This window comes from Takifugu rubripes, chromosome 21 (genome assembly GCF_901000725.2).
Source record: "Takifugu rubripes chromosome 21, fTakRub1.2, whole genome shotgun sequence".
Taxonomy (NCBI): domain Eukaryota; kingdom Metazoa; phylum Chordata; class Actinopteri; order Tetraodontiformes; family Tetraodontidae; genus Takifugu; species Takifugu rubripes.
In genome coordinates this window covers 11,225,772-11,243,811 of record NC_042305.1, presented here as the reverse complement: position 1 = coordinate 11,243,811, position 18,040 = coordinate 11,225,772, and the positions used below count along the sequence as shown (strand labels likewise).

The 18,040-nt window shown below is 42.3% G+C and overlaps 1 protein-coding gene across 4 annotated transcripts in view; it reads left to right on the top strand.

The window, feature by feature from the left end:
* The window catches only part of dock8 (dedicator of cytokinesis 8), a 36,904-nt gene that overhangs the window by 8,315 nt on the left and 10,549 nt on the right, over positions 1–18,040 (top strand). For 2 of the 4 annotated variants that reach the window (XM_011615585.2, XM_011615587.2), the window contains 33 exons: positions 1,776–1,951; positions 2,026–2,097; positions 2,457–2,565; positions 4,981–5,190; positions 5,652–5,737; positions 6,361–6,427; positions 8,531–8,680; positions 8,770–8,850; positions 8,950–9,112; positions 9,189–9,325; positions 9,732–9,825; positions 10,204–10,366; positions 10,618–10,735; positions 10,922–10,992; positions 11,069–11,213; positions 11,642–11,743; positions 11,831–11,926; positions 12,009–12,243; positions 12,458–12,622; positions 12,713–12,891; positions 13,095–13,187; positions 13,552–13,647; positions 13,809–13,958; positions 14,198–14,311; positions 14,445–14,600; positions 14,758–14,897; positions 15,002–15,165; positions 15,532–15,683; positions 16,753–16,935; positions 17,154–17,280; positions 17,486–17,573; positions 17,654–17,750; positions 17,873–18,007. In XM_011615585.2, coding sequence (XP_011613887.1) covers positions 1,776–1,951; positions 2,026–2,097; positions 2,457–2,565; positions 4,981–5,190; positions 5,652–5,737; positions 6,361–6,427; positions 8,531–8,680; positions 8,770–8,850; positions 8,950–9,112; positions 9,189–9,325; positions 9,732–9,825; positions 10,204–10,366; positions 10,618–10,735; positions 10,922–10,992; positions 11,069–11,213; positions 11,642–11,743; positions 11,831–11,926; positions 12,009–12,243; positions 12,458–12,622; positions 12,713–12,891; positions 13,095–13,187; positions 13,552–13,647; positions 13,809–13,958; positions 14,198–14,311; positions 14,445–14,600; positions 14,758–14,897; positions 15,002–15,165; positions 15,532–15,683; positions 16,753–16,935; positions 17,154–17,280; positions 17,486–17,573; positions 17,654–17,750; positions 17,873–18,007 — 4,314 coding nt within the window. The remainder of the gene's footprint in view (positions 1–1,775; positions 1,952–2,025; positions 2,098–2,456; positions 2,566–4,980; positions 5,191–5,651; positions 5,738–6,360; positions 6,428–8,530; positions 8,681–8,769; positions 8,851–8,949; positions 9,113–9,188; positions 9,326–9,731; positions 9,826–10,203; positions 10,367–10,617; positions 10,736–10,921; positions 10,993–11,068; positions 11,214–11,641; positions 11,744–11,830; positions 11,927–12,008; positions 12,244–12,457; positions 12,623–12,712; positions 12,892–13,094; positions 13,188–13,551; positions 13,648–13,808; positions 13,959–14,197; positions 14,312–14,444; positions 14,601–14,757; positions 14,898–15,001; positions 15,166–15,531; positions 15,684–16,752; positions 16,936–17,153; positions 17,281–17,485; positions 17,574–17,653; positions 17,751–17,872; positions 18,008–18,040) is intronic. The other 2 variants (XM_029829041.1, XM_011615586.2) reach the window with 2 other exon arrangements.

Sequence of the window (18,040 nt, the reverse complement as noted above, 5' to 3'; positions counted from 1 at the left end):
TTACTGTTTTTTGTTCTAACATGTCTGGCTTATCCCACTGCTATTTTTTCAGTGCACTTTTAGAATAGTGATGTAACCGAAGTTTCAGTCGGCCGCATATTGTCCAATATTAAATCAGGTGTTAAATTCACAATAAATGGATAAAACTGTGCTTTTCTACTTGTCATTGAAAATAATGTTCTTTTAGCAAACAGGAAAAGGATTCTTAGTGTAAGTAACAAATCCCCCATGCTCGATACTGAATATCCTGCATTGTCAGCATTGTACTTTTAATATTTAGGAGATGATATGTTGCGCAGGCCTTGCTGATGACAAAGATTATCTGTTAATTGTGGAGGTATCAGCTTTCTAATTGCCAATGAGCTGACAGAAAGTCTGTGGTCAGACAGTGGTGCGCATAGGTTTACGATCATTGATCTTGTTGCCATGCTTCAATGATACCTTGAACATGTAAATACAGAGATGCACATACTGTGTGGGGAAGGCTGCAATCTCACTGATACTGTTGAAGTTTAAACCCGCATCCCACAAGGATGAGTCAGCGTTTTCCTCTGCCACATTATCCTGTTTTTCAGATGGTTTCTTGTCATGTGTATAATGAAGACACCTGGTTATACTTTACAGTTAAAGTCTCGCTTCACGTCCAACATTTTGAAACACATCGGTATCAAATGTTTTCTTTCTTTCTCATTATATCCTTTCACACTTACTCATGTGCTACAATTTGTTCAGTAGGGGGAAAAAACCCACCCATTAGGGTGGATTGATATGCTAAAACATGTCTGAAGGCAAATGAATTTTTCTGTGCTTCAAAAGTTGTGAGCCAGTGACTCACCTTGTTTCTGTATCTTTGTTTTCTGCCTGTGGCTTGTTGGGCTTTTTTTTCCTGTTTCATGCCTTTTTTTAGCCAGAATTAAAAAAAAAAATAACCCTAACCCAAAACAATCTACACTGCATGTGTAGAGATGTTAATATTCAGGAAATCTTGGCTTCATGTTTATGTGCATGAGATTGTCTGCATTAGTGCAATTTTATCAGAATGCAGTTTGTCTGATTTGCTGTTTTAAAGAGACACCTGTATCTTTTTCCTTTTCTATCTACCCAGCGTGGGCAGTACAAAAGGCCTGTGTGTTATCTTTTTAGTTCAGCTGTGAGCTCTTTGTTGTAATCAGAACTGTGGCTATTTTCCCTCTCAAAGGGCCATTGGGAACGGTTCATATTGTGTTCCCATGTACAATATGTGTTAATTCTAAGTCCCAAATGTATAATTAATCCCATTTGATCTGTATTTTAGAAAAAGATCTATGTTTTCATGGCTGTAGCTTCTTGCCAAAAATAACAGTAGGGAAAAATGGCAGCTTCTGATAGAGGCCAGTTTGTTCAGTTTTATATATTAGTGTAAGCACTCCAGTCTTTTTTATTCCTTGCCTGGTATGAGCTGAATAGCCACAAGTTATAATTCTGTTGCATATTTTTCTATAATACCTTGCTGCCTCTCTGCATTACCACAAATTAGAAAACATGGCGGTCGAGTTTTCAAATATAATCTTTGAAATTATTTTCCTGTTTCGTATCTTCATTTTTCTGACACAGTTCTGTTCATACTTTCCAGGAAATCATTTGAAAATTGAAAAGTGGCTTTTTCATTCATTTGCTCCGCTCTGTCGGGACTTTTAAAGCGTACTTATAAGTACGACTTCTGTGTTCCTCTTCTACATGAGGCAACAGGTTGTAATGATCCACTTCCTCTCTCTGTTTGCTCATTCGTCCTGCAGCCTCAGTCGTATGAAGCGGTGGAGCCCTTGGACCTGGAGGAGTTCTTGATGTCACAGCTAAGAAGTGGAGACGCAACCCTGATGCAGGAACTTGGAGAATTCCCTGACGATGACCTGAAGGTGGAGCAGTTCGAGAAGGAGTGTCGCACTGTTCAACACTCTGTTCCCAAAGATGGGTGAGTCGTGCCGGCGAGATCTTCGTGTTATTTAACAAATTGTGAAACAGCCTCACTCATTACCTTCTCTGTAGGACGGAGCTGGATCCACAAGTGAGAGACTGTGTGAAGAGTTACATCCAGCCGTGGCTCGTGGTCACCAGACGGTAAACACCAGTGTCACTCTCTGGGTGTTCGGGGCACTGTTGGGCTGCAGCTGATACAGACAGAAGATGAAACAGACCGCAAGAGGCCTGAGAGTGCGACAAACACTGCAGTGTGCTGTGATCTGTCAGTTACACTGCAGCGTTATATCTCTCTTCCTTTCCCACACACATTTAGATACAACACACACAGACACACACCATGACTACGGTACATGGTCTTCTGCTTTTGTTGTTCTTTTAATATTGTTTGAGTGGAAGTGCAGAGGTACCTGCAGCCGTGTGGGACGCTTTTTTAATCTACAGTTGGTGCTTGTTCCTGTCTCTGCTTTGACCCGGGGTGTTTGCTTGTGTGTTTGAAGGTGTCAGGGGGATGGCTGGAGTGCATATTCAGAGCGAGCAGGCCTTCACAAGCTCCTCCAAAAGCAGACCTTTGAGTCGGACGTGCAGCCGGAGGACTCAGAAAAGCCAGTGAGAAACACACACCCGGTTACCGTTTCATCTCACATGCAGTCTCCTTGTGGGACAAATTAACCTACAACTTCTTACAAGTATTTAAACAGGTTTAAGGACACGTATTAATCTCTATTGAAGCCAGTCTAAATCAATGCTTCTCATGTTTCCTGTTCATCCTGTCGCATATATGTGCAGCAGATTTTGACCAGGCTCCACAGATTCCACTGAAATGATTTGACAATCCCACCATCATGCTTAAATGCTATGGCATAAAATATCTGAGATTAGTTATGCTTTCATGGTGATGACAACAATGGGCACTCTCAAGGTTTCTGAGTTGCTCTAAACACAGTGCCAAGAAAATCCTTCAAACTAAGTAATATTTATGTGCTTAATGAAAATAAATCAATAATATTTTATAATCAGAAGATCAAGGATAAGCTGATTGTGACATAATGTTCTGGATCACTGTTGTTGAAAATGTACTTGATGAATCTGAACTGACACGGATGCATTTAGACAAATTATCAGACAATTTAGAAAAAGCAGACAGATCATTTGAGTTTAGTGAATGTCAAAATGTAATATATGCCAAAGGAAATGTTTTAGAGAAGCATAAAGATGCTGAGCTTATATCTGGATGAATGAATTGTCTGTCACTGCACAAAAAATAAATCTCTCCAAACTATAGTCAAAAAGCTCCAAGACATGCACATCCTCATATGGCAAACTAAGTTTTGCAAATACAACAGCAGAAGCCTCTCTGCAGCTCTGCCCATGCATGCCAACATGGTTCTCTTTGTTCACACATCTTTTGTGAGAGCAGTATGGTCGTCCATACTGATCAAGACTTTAGAGGGGCTGTGTCGAGGCAAATGAAGTGGGGGGAGTGACGACAACGGGCTTTTGTTGTCCCTATCACTTGTTCTCCTCTGACAGTGGGTGTCTTTAGCTACAATTATAAGCTAAAACTTTCTTCTGTCGCAGTCCTTTATGTTCATTATGCATCCCTGCTGTATAAAAGTATGCAAATTGCCGCCTAGCTTCTCTTGTCAAACAGTAGCCCAGTGGCTAGCTCCAAGGATCAGACAGTCCCAATGACGTCAAGCCTCTGGCTGGTTACACAACTAGTCTCACATGCCCCCGTTGTCCAGTCCATCCCTGCCAATTCTGATTAATCACCCAAACCAAAAAGACCCTTATTACTGCTACAGGGCTTCCCCTGATTTACATGCCAGAAAGACAGACAGACAGAAAGAGAAAGAAAAGCACTATTGTCCTTCAGTCCTAATGAGTCCCCTCTACTGGTGTTTTAGAAAAGCTCTCAGATCATGTTGAGGTGATCCCTGGGAGCTTCAAGCTGGGTGAAGCTTTGCCCTGGGAAGAATCTTGGTCAGTCCTTGCTTGTGGTTGGACACTGAGGCCAGTGAGGTTGATGGATGATGGAAAATAAAAGTGACAAGAAGAGGGGAAGGGGGGGGGGGTTGTAAGCAGCAGTGAAGTTGTGCCCTGCCCTGTAGCTGAGTCTGAGTAGTTCCATATGGACCCAGAGCCAGCCTCAGAATCATACTCGTGGATGCTTCAATTAAGGGAGGTTTTACTTCCTATTATGTAAATAACTTTAAATTATGGGGTTTTGTGTTTAAATATAAGGACCCAGCATGAGATCAAGATGCACAGATTGAGTGCTTTTTGCATCTTAATTTACCAACTTATTTAAGAGATTTCAAAGACATTTTTTTTTGTTTTACTTGGAGGTGCCAGATCATGGTGGTACCCATGCATAGAAGCCTCAGGGCAACAAGTATTCAAACAACGCACAACATAATACATCTGTTGTGCATTTATGGTACTTAATCCCAGGCATCTGAGAGCACCAATTTTGCTTCATTCACATGGAAGTGGGTTAATTTCAAAGCTTTGAGCCTGATGTCTTTGTCTGGAGTTGTTTTAGTCGTCAGTGGACTGTAGAGCTGTTGCCTGTCAGGACACTGAAGGTCAAGCCAGTCCGCTGCAGGGCTGCTGTGACCCCCTGTCCCCGAGTCAGCTGTGCCCATTCTGCTGCCATCATTATCGTCTGGCAAGCCATAAGCCTGCGGATCGGCTGATGTTGTCCTTTCCTACCCCTGATGAAGAGCAGCTCATACCCGTCAGTTGCATCATTTCCAGCTTTGCTGGGAAATTTTTCTATGGACAGTCATATAAAAACATTCATAAAAGTTCACTTTCATAACAAAGATGGGAGGGCTGGCTGCACTGCATCATGGAAGTCTCAAACAGAACAGATCGAGACTAGTTTCATATAATATTCGTTAGTCCGCAGTTTCTTTTTACTTTGAAAATGTACCTATAGTTTGCTCCTTCTTTGTTATTCCCCCATTGCTCACCTTGCTCACACGTTGTCTTCCTCTGCTTGTGTCGCTGCTCCAGGTCAAATCTCCGACCCTTGCGGGCCTGAGTGATGACTCTGGTCATGCACTGACTTCCTCTGACTTTAGCTTGCGGTACTTGACCCCGGATCAGAGAGTGGAGGGGCTGACGGCTTACAGCAGTCACGAGGAGCTGGACCGCTTCAACCGGGAAGCACGGCAAGGGAACAGACACCCTGAGCTCTTTGCTTTATGTCCACCCGCTGATGAGGTAAGGTGCATTCATGCAAATAGTAAACACATCAGGTCGGATTAGATTTCCTTTTACTGTTCTTGCAGGGCATCTTTATAAACGGCACATTTTATCGATGCTAATGTGTGATTACATCGTCACAGGCATTCACTTTTTCTTTTCAAGCGTGGTGCAAATATTCACCTTTACTTGTGGTTCATTGTTGCTCGGAGGGTCCCTTTATTCATCATCGCGTTGGTATTTTGTTAAAAAAAAAGGGAAGAATTCATGTTCGAGAGGTTTTGGAGCAATGTCTGCTTTTGAAAGACTGGAGTTAGTGAGGACCTCATTTCATTTTCAAATAACTCCTCTTGTGTCAAAGCTCAATTTTCTGAGATGACAGATTCTGGTGTTAAATGCTTCTTTAATATCAAATCTTGTCAACAGACCTTCAATTTCTTTGCGTGTGGTTCAAATGTGTGGCTGTGTTTGTGCTTCAGGAAGACGCGGTGGAGATCAGGCCCATCCCGGACTGCCCGAAAGAACACGTCGGAGACCGCATCCTGATCCGATGCCAGGCCATCAAGTATGTGTTATGCTATTGTAATTCTGAGAAGGGTGTGGATGAAACAGCTGTCTTTGGTTTCTCCTTAAAATGTTTGACAGCAGACATTCGTTCCAAAGGGAAAATATTCAGACGTCTCCCTGTTTATGAAAAAGTGACCTTTTGCTTATCGTCTAACATACAGAGCATTCTTGTCTGTCATATCTGCTCCTGACTGAGGAGACGTTTCAGAAGGTCTTTGGAGCTGATGTGACAAACATCTGCGTGGGAGAGCAGAGCAGCACTCTGTGGTTGTTCTTCGTTGCCTTGAAAAAAATCACAGTTCCTCCCTCTCTCTGTGGGATCTTTCTTTGTGTCTTTTCTTTTATATCACACACACACACACACACACGCACCCATGAAATTGTCAAAGGTTTGAGTTGAGCTCATTTTTCCTGCTTGCCTTGGGTTGGCAACATCATGCATGTATAGTTCAACTCTCATTTCATGGATATCGATGCTAACTTCACAGTTTTTTTTTGCTTCTTAGAAGAAAGGGAACAAAAACAATAGAATTTCTATAGGGAGCCGTGCATTGTTCTGATGTAATGTATTAAAGGTCCAGTGATATCATTAAAAATTCCCAATTGTGTTTTGCTGTATAGGTTTGAGATTGAAATTGAGCCCGTCTTTGTTTCTATGGCCTTGTACGACCTGAAAGAAAAGAAGAAGGTAAGAAAAATTTTGGTGTCATAATGAGTTTTACAATAACTATAAATCTGTGATATTACTATTTAACGAAATTAACCATATATCATAGTTGGATAGGAAAGGATGAATGGAGAGATTAAACGATGTCTGTTTAGCTTCTGAGCCACAAAATAGAACTAATGTGTGTTTGCCTTCAAGCTCTAATGTAATGTGGATAAATGTGTGAGTAAAATCCATTGACTCTGGTTTTATATTTGCTAATGAACGAGAAATCACAAAATCACCTCATTTGGTGTGGTCACATCTAAATCCCCTTTCCCAGCAGCAAGAAGTAAATCATTATATTTAATAGCATCATACATTCCAGTCATTTATATCATGAATTTCATGTGTAAGTAGCTTTCCTTTCGATTTTGGGGTGACTGCTGCGCTTCCAGTTTATGTGGGTGTGGTCGTGGAAGGTTTTTTTTAGGCAGTCATCAGTCTAATCTACAAAACTAGGATGATCTCAATTTACAACCCTAGGGGTGCTTTTTGGGTCTATAACTGCTAATGCTGTACTCCCCCCTTCCTCAGTCAGTCATGGCGATTGGCATGTTTTCTGTGGATTTACACAGCTGGATATGTTTTTTTGGGTGAAGAGGCTTGAAGGATTTAGACTTGGTGGATCGCTTGGATGAGAACCGGTTTTGGCCTTCGTCCTTGGCCTCTTCTCAGCAATGTGCTGCTCTCGCTTCTCTGAAGCAGGGTCAGAGCTGGATAGATAAATCTGTACAATTGCTGGATTTCAATGGAGCCACAGCATTGGCAGATTCCACTTTGGGTACAACAGAAAATGTGTCATGCAACAGATGAAATATTTACCGGTATGGAACACTGACTAAAAACGCCAGAGTTGAATGACTCAATAATTGACTCAAACTAATTCACTCATGAAATGGGTCCGTGTGAATGAACAAGCGTGTTTAAGGCAAGCTTCCTCATATAAACACATTAGTAGTGGAACATTTGCCATTGACCCTTCATGTTGACTCCCTCTCACGCTCTTCTCTGCTTCCCCAAGAGTGTCATATTTGAAATTCAGTCGCATTCCAACCTGCTTTTTTTCTGTCACATCTTCTCTTTGTTTTGTTTTCCCTGCATACCTTACAGTCGCCTCTCATGGGGATTCTGTTGCTGAGTCTGTGTTTGCTTCACATCTGTTTTATTGTTCCACATCTGTGAAATCTGAAGCAGATGTTCGTCTAATTAAACATAATACTCTTGTTATTAATTCTTGCCTCCATCAGCTGAGGCATATAGACAGGGGCTTGGCCCTACAAGTGGCCTACTTTATATCAGCTTTTAGAGAAACTGCTCGCAATCCTCGCAGTATGACAACAGCATTGTCTTGTTTGCAGTGTGCCCATTGAAGTGACCCGACCTTCAAGTCTTTATTTACTTTTCAAGCCCCAGCAAGCTGAATAAATTCTGACCTTACATTTAACTTGGAGACAGCCAGGAGGAAAGGCTGCAACTTGAAAACGTGCACTTGTTGACTAAAGTCGTTAAACTGTTCGTAAAACGGGTCACGTGTTGTGTCATTAGTCATTTTGGAGCCAGTGACAAGGATGATAGATGGAGACCTAAACACCTTTGTTTTGGCATGTTTATTCTGTTAAACAAACATTGGGGTAAGTACTGAAGTACCGTAAATTATTGCAAATTTTTACAGTATTTATAAATTTTAGTTGCCATCTTGAAGCAATCAGCCAGATTTGGCTGCTTAGAACTTTGGCGTGGTCAGTTCAGTGGATGTCCTGTGGGATGAACACAAAACCGGAAAGTATTTAATGGCTGTCCAGTTACAAGGATCACAAGACACGCTGCAGGCAGGTCATGTGGTGATTTTCCTCGCCTGAGGACACTGGGAAGGTGAAAGGGAAGCAGTGGAGTAGAACAGCGTATTTTCCATATTTTCCTTGATTTTTATCCGGTCATTATTTTTCATTTTAAATCAAGAGTTCTGCTTTAATTGCACAGTGATTTTGATGTCTGTGAAAAGTCGTACGAGTTACATCCATGCGCCTTTGACTAAATAGACATCCTTTACCAGATTATTAGCAGAAGTCTCTCATCTTCCAGATATCAGAGAACTTCTACTGTGACCTCAACACGGAGCAGTTGAAAAACTTCTTAAGACCTCACACACCTCATGTTGACCAGTCCAGTCTGGCTAGGTCTGCCATCTTCTCCGTCACTTATCCTTCACCAGACATTTACCTGGTCATCAAGGTAACCAGCAGCAGATATGAAATATCACAGTCTGTACATTCTCTGCCCTTCATACCCTGGTGTGATTATACCCTTCTGTGACTGTTTAGATTGAGAAGGTTCTCCAGCAGGGAGAGATTGGTGAATGTGCCGATCCTTACATCACACTGCGGGAATGTGACTCTTCAAAGGTAATATGGCAGCACCATATTTTGAACTTAAATGTATGCCTAGAGTACATGTGGCATATCCTGATCTGATACTCGAGATGTTCTTTTTTCATTTTGCAGAACAAGGACAAGCTAGAGAAGCTGCGGGGTCAAGCTGAGACGTTCTGCCAGAGGCTGGGTCGTTATCGAATGCCCTTCGCCTGGGCAACCGTCAACATCATGGAGGTCATCTCAACCGCGACGCTAGACCGTGACGTCACCGACTCTGACAGCCTAAAAGGGGGTGCGTTTACCTGCCGTGACATCTCCTGCGCACTGCGTACAGATCTGTGAGTGACGTTATCTCCCTGCTTTTCCAGGTAAATCCTGCAGCATCGACCGGAGAGCACAGCTGCTCAGGAGGAATTCGGAGCGCTACAACACCATTGATGATCAGTTTTGCAACATCTCTGCATTCAAACCCGCTACAATCACGATCAGCACGATCTTTAAGCAGGTTTGTCAACCATGTTTTATCACACAGAGGGTCAGGTTGGTTATTGAAACATGCCTCCGGGCAGAAGGGGGGGTTTAAAGAGTTTTGAGATGTGCTGACCTTATTAGCATTGCTAAACTTGTCTGTCGAGTCGCCTAAGTTGGTACAATGCAGTGGGGAAAACAGCTTAAATATGTTATTCCCTTGAGATACAAGGTGACACACAACAGATAGAAAAGTTTGTACATTCAGCTGGGCCTTGTCTCACTTGTTAATCAGACATGCCATTCCATCGGTCTCCAGTGTTCCACCGCAAGAATGGAACCTGTTTAAAAAAAAAAGCTGCATTTGAAATGAAGTAACTTAAATTTGAGTATTGCTTGTTGGATCAGCCACTTGTCAGCTGTGCTTGTGTGTTTTTGTGCAGGAGGGAGATCGTCTGAGTGATGAGGACCTGCTCAAATTCTTGTCTGAGATAAAAAAAACCTCGACGCCGCAGAGGAGAATAAAGACAATACCAGGTCATCTCTCGTCACATTTAACACTTGTTAGAATTTTTTTTTTACACAAAGAGAGAAGAATTTATTCTGTAGCTAAATATGGATAGGTCTTAAGTATCCTTGCCTGAGCGTGACAACTCATGTTGCCAGTTAAACAACAGTTAAGAATAAAGTCCCTCTAAAGAAAATAGGTCATTTTAATACTTTGACCCACAAATTGAACAGATGTGACATAGATTTATATGTGCTTGTGTTTAACTTGTGGCTTTGTTAAAAGCGCTTGGCTTTTTATTGTCAGTGGCCTTCTTCTGTGGGGGATTGATTGACCAAGTGGTCTTTGTGCCTTAGAATACTCTGGGGTTGCTGTCACAAATGTTTTCTCTTATCTTGTGCCTACAGGTGCTATAAAACTTGACATGTCCCCGGTCCACGACACACCGCTGGCATGTTTGTCCACTGAGCTCATTCCTCTCTTACCTGTGCCTGAGAAGAACATTCGGCCAATCAAAGAGGTGTTGGAGTTCCCATCCAGTGAAGTTTATGTACCACACAACATTTACAGGTGGGTTGGGTACAGAATAGATGAAAATGAAATTAGATGCTCAATTTATGAACTGAGAAGCGCTGTTTGACCTATGAGGCCAGTGTAAATGGCCCAGGAGCTCGTTTAAATGTCTGTTATGAGGCCTTCTGACTGTTTCACACTCTAGTTTGTTGTGACAACAGTGTCACCTACTGGTACATATTGGAACTACATCGGTATTTAATGCATTTTCATTGAGTAAGGCCTTTTGTCTCCTTATGTCTCCATAGGAACCTGCTCTTTGTGTACCCCCAGAGGCTTAACTTTGTCAACAGGCTGACATCAGCAAGAAACATCACCATCAAAATCCAGTTTATGAGTGGAGAGGATCCTGCCTGTGCTCTACCTGTGAGTGCTGGTGATTACAGCAAGCATTTGTTATGAATAAGACTGTCATTTAATATTTGCCCATAATTATCATTTAAAACTTGCATGGACCTATCTACATCGCCACTGGCCTTATTTAATAGCCAGCTGGCAAAGCCAGTTTCAGAGTTAAGATTCTGAATCATACTCAACCTTTTTTTTTTAAAGGTCATTTTTGGGAAATCAAGTGGCTCTGAATTTTTACATGAAGTCTATACCCCTGTCACCTACCATAACAAGCAAGTATTCACACCAATGAGTGGCATTAGACAGTTTCCAAGTTTATTTTGAATCATTTAATCATTTCCTTCTCAGATCTCCAGACTTCTATGAAGAGGTGAAGCTGGCTCTTCCAGCCTGTCTCACAGAGCGGCACCACCTGCTATTCACCTTCTACCACATCAGCTGCCAGCAGAAACAGAACCAGAGCGGCAGCTGTGAAACTCTCATTGGATATTCAGTAAGATTTTGTTCTTGACTTTTATCATGTCTTATAATTATTAATGAAGACTTTAAATAAAAGTTAAATATTTAATCTAGCATTTGTATTAATCTTTTGCAGTTCAGACATTCTGTTAAACACATTTAAACCATTTTTTCATGTTTGTTCCATAATTTATCTATTCCTCTCATAATTAATTAATCTTATGATTTGTAAAATATGGATTTTGTTCACAGGATGATTAAAAATGTTCAATATGTCTTAAATACACGTCCATAATTCTGTGCCCTTAAAGTCCTTTCAGTTATTTTTCATCATTAATCAGTGCTTTTTATCATATTGAAAATATATATTTGTGCATTTGCACAGCATTACCTGTCAATAAAAATATATTAATTACTATTTTACTAAGCCGTTCGTGCTTTCTGTTTTCACATTTGATTTAGTGGCTGCCAGTACTGAACAATGAGCGACTGCAGATGGGCCAGTTCTGCTTGCCAATTGCCTTGGAGCGGCTCCCTCTCAACTACTCACTGCACACACCTGAGGTAAACACACAGCAATAAATAATTCCTGCCGTTCTGCACCACCGTATTTCTGAATCTCAATTTCTAACATATTTGTTTGTTGTTTAGAAACTTCCTCTTCAGGTCCCTCCGGTTAAGTGGATGGAGAGTCACAAAGGACTCTTTAACCTCGAGGTCATGGCGGTGTCATCTGTACACACACAGGTGAAATATCTACACCAAACACATTGTAACAAATTCTTATTCCCCACTCCTGTTGGAAAAGAATGTCTTTTTTTTTGGTCAGGATAACCACTTGGAGCGTTTCTTTACCCTTTGTCATGCCCTGGAGGGAGGGGCTACATTCCCTTTGCGCGTCGGGGAGGAGAAGATTCCGGAGAACAAGCTGGAACATGAGCTGAAGCTCAGCATCGTCTCCCTGTCCTCCTCCAGTTTGGAGCCGCTGGTCCTTTACCTTCATCTGGTGCTGGATAAACTCTTCAGTCTCATCATGCAGCCGATGGTCATCGCTGGTCAGACTGGTGAGGAGATGACCTGAAACGCTCACACATCTGGTCACTCGGCGAGAATTAGCAAATTGCACCAGCAGATCAGCAGATGATAGGTTCCAGAGACAGGTGTCTCTGTTTGATAGAAGATGATCATTATTTAACTCGTTGGTATGTCTTCAGTCTATTAACGATGGGAAAAAACAATAACTTCTGTTGTGTTCATGTTTGTGTGTGTGTCCCACAGCTAACCTGGCACAGATAGCCTTCGAATCGGTGGTTTCTATTGTCAACAGTCTTCACAACAGTCAGGAGTTAATCCGAGATCAGCAGGGTCGAAACAGCCTATTGGCAACTTACCTTTACTGGGTGTTCCGTCTTCCGGACCCCCCTCAAGATGTACAGAACGCAGGTAGAGCCGAATACCCTTCAGATTGAATTGAAACATCTTCCTCCTTCGCTTGCATCTTTTTCAGTCTGCGGTCTGTCTTACTTCACTCAGGCTCATCAGCTGTGATCCCTGTGTCAGAGAGTCGTTACAGCACAATGGGTCGGGCCACGGCAGCCACTGTTGGCAGTAGGTTACTCCAGTCCAGAATGCGCAGTAGCAGCAACCCCGATATCCCCTCTCCACATACCTCTGTGGAAGATACTGAAGTCAATAACATTCTGTCTCTTAAGGTACGGAAAGTCTCCCCAACTTGAATTAGCTCTAAAATATGCTCAAACACACACACGCAGTACAGTACGTAAATACCACAGCTTGTTGATTATCCACACACTACATTAAGTATTGTAATGGGCCACTCGACACCCTGACTAATGAATGCATCCATCATGTTCAATGTGATGGAACCTGTGATGGAATGTATCTCTGTCTCCAGGGCCACAATAACCCAGGCAGCCGTATGTCCACCTATGTGGATGTCAGCAGCAACCAGAACGTGACAAGCAGCACCCGGCCCTCCAGCCGCAAGGTAAATGTCATTTTAACTTTGAGTGAGAAAAAATTGCAATCACTGGCGATAAGGTGCAGTTTATAGAATTGCTTGGAAAGAATACTTAAACATGGCACAGGAGCTAATGTTGCTATTTTTGTAGTTATAATACGTATTAAAGGTTATTTTTGCATTTACAAAGACATATTTTCATTTTGATAATGATGTAAGGAACCGTTTAAACTATTTATGCACTCAACATCTCTTGACCGTGGCCTTTCATTGTTCGAGGTTTAAAAGTTCCCTCTTGTGACCACAAGGTGGGGGTGTAGCACCGAATACTCCGACGCAATCTTTGAGTTGTTTGGGGGTCACCAAAGTTTGCATATTTTGCCTTTTGCAGCAGTTTCACGAGGAGCTGGCGCTGCAGATGGTCGTCAGCACCGGGGTCTGCAGAGAAAATGCATACAAATATGCTTGGTTCTTCTTTGAGCTACTGGTCAGTGTTCTCTGTCTCATATATACAGTATATGCCAGGAATGGATGAAATCCAAAACACACATGACGTCAGCGCTTTCAAAAGCATAAGAGTGGCAATTTATTGGATTTAATGTGAATGTACACTTCACGTTTTCTGTCTGTGTGTGGTTACTGACACAGGTGAAGAGCATGACTCAGCACGTGTCTCATCTCGACAAACACAGCGTCCCGCGAAGAAGCCGCTTTTCTGACCGGTTTAAAGATGACATCAGCACCATCGTCTCTGTGGTTACGGCGGAGATCGGAACAATCCTTGTGAAACAGCATAAGGTGAGCAATGCTGGGGGAGAGGTGTCAATTGCTATTTGTTTGCTGCCAGTTTCTCAGACATGTGCAGCCTGTCTTCTGTGTCTGTGTTCATCCTGTTCACCTGAGGTGTGCCAGTGTTCTCTAACAGGGACTTGAAGGTGTTAATTACAGTTCGTCTGTCATGTCAGAAGGCTCACATCTAGATGGTCATCCACCTAGTGCAGCTACTGGTTGATGGTTGTCATTCATCGTTCTTTCAGGAAGTGGAACAAGCTGAGAAAGTCAATATCAGCTTAGCGTTCTTCCTCTACGACCTGCTGTCTCTCATGGACCGAGGATTTGTCTTTCAGCTGGTGAAAAATTATTGCAACCAGGTAAAAAAACAGACAAATAATTCTTTATTTCTTTAGATTTTAACCACTGATTGTTTTTCCATGTGAAAGGTCTCTTTATAGAAAAAAATAAGCAATGTTTTGTTCATGCTTTATTTCACTGTATGCCCATCAGATGTCTGCTAAGAGCGTATGCATGCCAACCTTGATCAGCATGCGTCTGGAATTCCTGCGGATCCTGTGCAGTCATGAGCACTACCTCAACCTGAGCCTCTTCTTCAGCAGCCCTGCGTCTGCTCCTGCCTCACCATGCCCATCCATCTCCTCACAGGTCTGCCATCTTCACCTGCATATTCATTACAAGATTGAGTCATGAGTAGAGCAAAAATGTAGATATGAGGTCTTTTTATGAGGGCGATAATCTTGCCCAAGTTCTTGCTGGGGCTCATCTCTTGGGTGTCGTTGTTTTCTATCAACTTTTCGGTCAGAGTTCCGGCTCATGCAGTTTCCAGGAGCAGCAGAGGATTTTGGGGTTGTTTGAACTTTCTCATGAATTTAAGCAGCAGCACTACCTCGCCGGTCTGCTGCTAACTGAGCTCAGTGCAGCACTAGACATGGAATCAGAAGGGTATGGAGGACTCTGTGCTATACTTCTGCAGCTCTGTAAATATCTGAGTTGTCCATTTCAATCAAATGAATGGATTTAGGAATAAATTAAACATGTCTTGACAGGGGAAAAGTCCAGAGAAAGGCCATCAATGCCATCTACAGCCTGTTGTGCTCTCATGACCTGGACCATCGTTGCATCAAGATGGAGATCAGAGCCAAGGTGGCTGCTCTCTACCTCCCCCTGGTGGGCATTATAATCGACTCCACTAACTACTTGGACTTTACTGGTAAATGCACAAAAAAGACATAAATCAATGACTACATTTAGCAATGCACACAAGTGTTGATGACTTTGTCATTTCATTACCTCCGGCTATTTTTACAAGTGGGAGTACAATAATGAGTCAAAGCAGGAGGATTAAATTGAGCAAAAACATCTCTATTTTGCTTAGATAAGTACAGTGAGGGCAGTAATAACAAGTTCTCAGAAGAAGGATGTTCAACACACTGTGTTCTAGTTTAGATTTGTGGAAATCATAGTTGACACGTGTTTATGGTTCAGAAGACAGTCGTGCCAAAACATTTTTCACACTATAAGTTGTAATTGATTCTGACACGCTTCATCCGTCGCAACCCCTCTTTTCTGCCTGTAGTTTCTGAGGCACGTGGAGGGAAAAACAAGACGGGGGGACCAGAGGATGACCTTGAAAATGTCCCACCTATCAATCAGTCTGTTGCCATGGCAATTGCTGGGAATCCCTTTAACACGCTGGGGCGCAATGTACTTGTGTCCTTGGCCTCAATGGTGAAGTTTCGAAGCATTTTTTTTTCTTTTTCCCAACAATTGTGATTGTAATTGTGATTATTGTTAGCTTTTAGTGTTATGAGAGTTAAAACGTGTGCATGTGCGGTATGGATGCTGCTTCCAAACAGGCGAGCTTCACTGAGATAGATTGATTAGCTGTCAAAGCCGCACATTCGTTTCATCCATTCTGAAAAATCTCTTTCTCCTCCACTTACACACATGCACACGCTTACACACACATCTGTAGGAGATGGTTTATGGCAGGCATTGCCTTCATAAGTGAACAGAGCCTTTCTCCCTGACGAACACATCCATCAAATGTAGCTACAGCAACAAAACTGGTACTAAAACTGAGAGCTGCCATTCCCATATTCTCTCTCGCTCTCTTTTTAAGGCATAAATCAGTTCTTAGTAAACAATTCCATCCGACAGTGTTGCGCAAAAGCAGATTTTCAAACCAGGTTCCCTGACAGTTTTATTCTCAGCAGCAGAAATGGTTGGTTCCAGCAAAATCCCACAGGTTCCTGTTATGAAAGGAAACTAAAACCCAGGTTTTAGGTGGGGCACCCAGAGCAAGAAACTTAATGGACACTTTTATTAAAGGTGAAGCCACAGCAGTTCCCAAAAGTAGCAGTTCATCATCACACCAATGACAGTAAAGTGATTTATATACGGTAGCATAAAAAAGCACCATCATCACACAGTAGCACGTTTTAATGGCAGAACTTCTAAATATTAATTTGAGGATGGGATCATTTATTTATTTATTTTTTGGTTTTGACCACATGTTGATGCCGATGCAAAGATACATTTAGAAACTGTCAAGGATTTAGTTTTTAAAAGAACTTTGTAACCCTTTGTTAGGGTCTTCTATGTCTTCTATTATTTCATAATAATATGATTTTAAGATTGTTTTTCCACCACTGTATGTCAGTAGCTATGGCAGCAGACAATCGGTGTTCTAAATGTGGTAGTGAGTGATGAAAGAAATGTTTCGTGGTCAAATATTTTTGCTGTGAGACATGAGGTAATTTTAAAATACATTTCACGTGTGCCCTGCTCTTCCAAGCAGGGTAAAACCATAGCCACCCTTCCCGCAGACACCAGTCGGAATCTGCTGATGTGTTTCTTGTGGGTGATGAAGAACGCTGACAGGAGTCTGATCCAGCGTTGGACGGTTGATATGCCTCCCTCACAACTCGGCAAGCTTCTGGAGCTCCTCACTATCTGCGTGTCATGTTTTGAGTATAAGGTCGGTTTACTCCTGCGTCAACTTGTGTTTGTGTTGTTCCACATCTGTGCCGTTTCTGCAGCCATTTGTTTCTGTGTAAAAATGGAATTCAAATCTGAAGCATACGCGTGGGGATCTACTGTATATTTACCGGGCAGATGAACAGTAATTGCAGGAGTTATTGCGGAATATTGTGTAACTGTAGACTTTTTGTGTGTTGTTTACTTTTTTTGGCGCAGGGTAAACAGAGCACTGACAAAGTGAGCACCCAGGCCTTGCAGAAATCTCACCAGGCCAAGCTGCAGCTGGAAGAAGCTCTGCTGAGAGGAATGGGAGCCCGTGGCGAAATGATGAAACGAGTTGGTGGTAGGGTGCCTCAGAAAGTTTTAAACACAAAATACCTTTAAAGTTAATGAGTCTACAGATCTTTTTCTGCCTAAACCTTCGTCTAACCATTAATGCCATGGCCACACGTCTCGGCAATGGCTGTCAAGAAAAAGAAGGAAACAAAAATAAAAGATGTTTTATGTTAAGTTACTGGTGTCACACGTGTCTCTCCTTGAATCCACAGGAATGGACAGAACCATGGGCCAAAGAGAAAACCTGCGATGGAGGAAAGACCTCACTCAGTGGAGACAGACTAATGACAAACACGATAAGTGAGTAGTCCATACGTGGTTTTCAGATTTACTCTCAACATCTATGTCTGTCATGACCTGCTCTCACCATCCTCCATCAGGACCAAAGCAGAGTTAGACCAGGAGGCATTGATCAGTGGAAACTTGGCTACGGAGTGCAACTTAATCGTGCTGGACATGCTGGAAACCATCGTTCAGGTGAAGTATCGTTTATACTGGAAGCAAGCGGAAGATGATTATTCGGCTGGCTGAAATCTAATCAGAGCTCATCATGTATCCCATATTATTAAGTCTTTCTTCTTCTTCTGTTGTGCGTCCAGGCGGTGCCACTATCTGAGTGCAAAGACAATGTGGTTGGTGGGGTGCTGAAGGTGTTACTCCACTCTCTCACCTGCAATCAGAGTACTACTTTTCTCTCCCACACCTTCAGCACACTCAGAGCACTTGTCATTAAGGTATTTTACTTTCATTATAATATATAAATATAT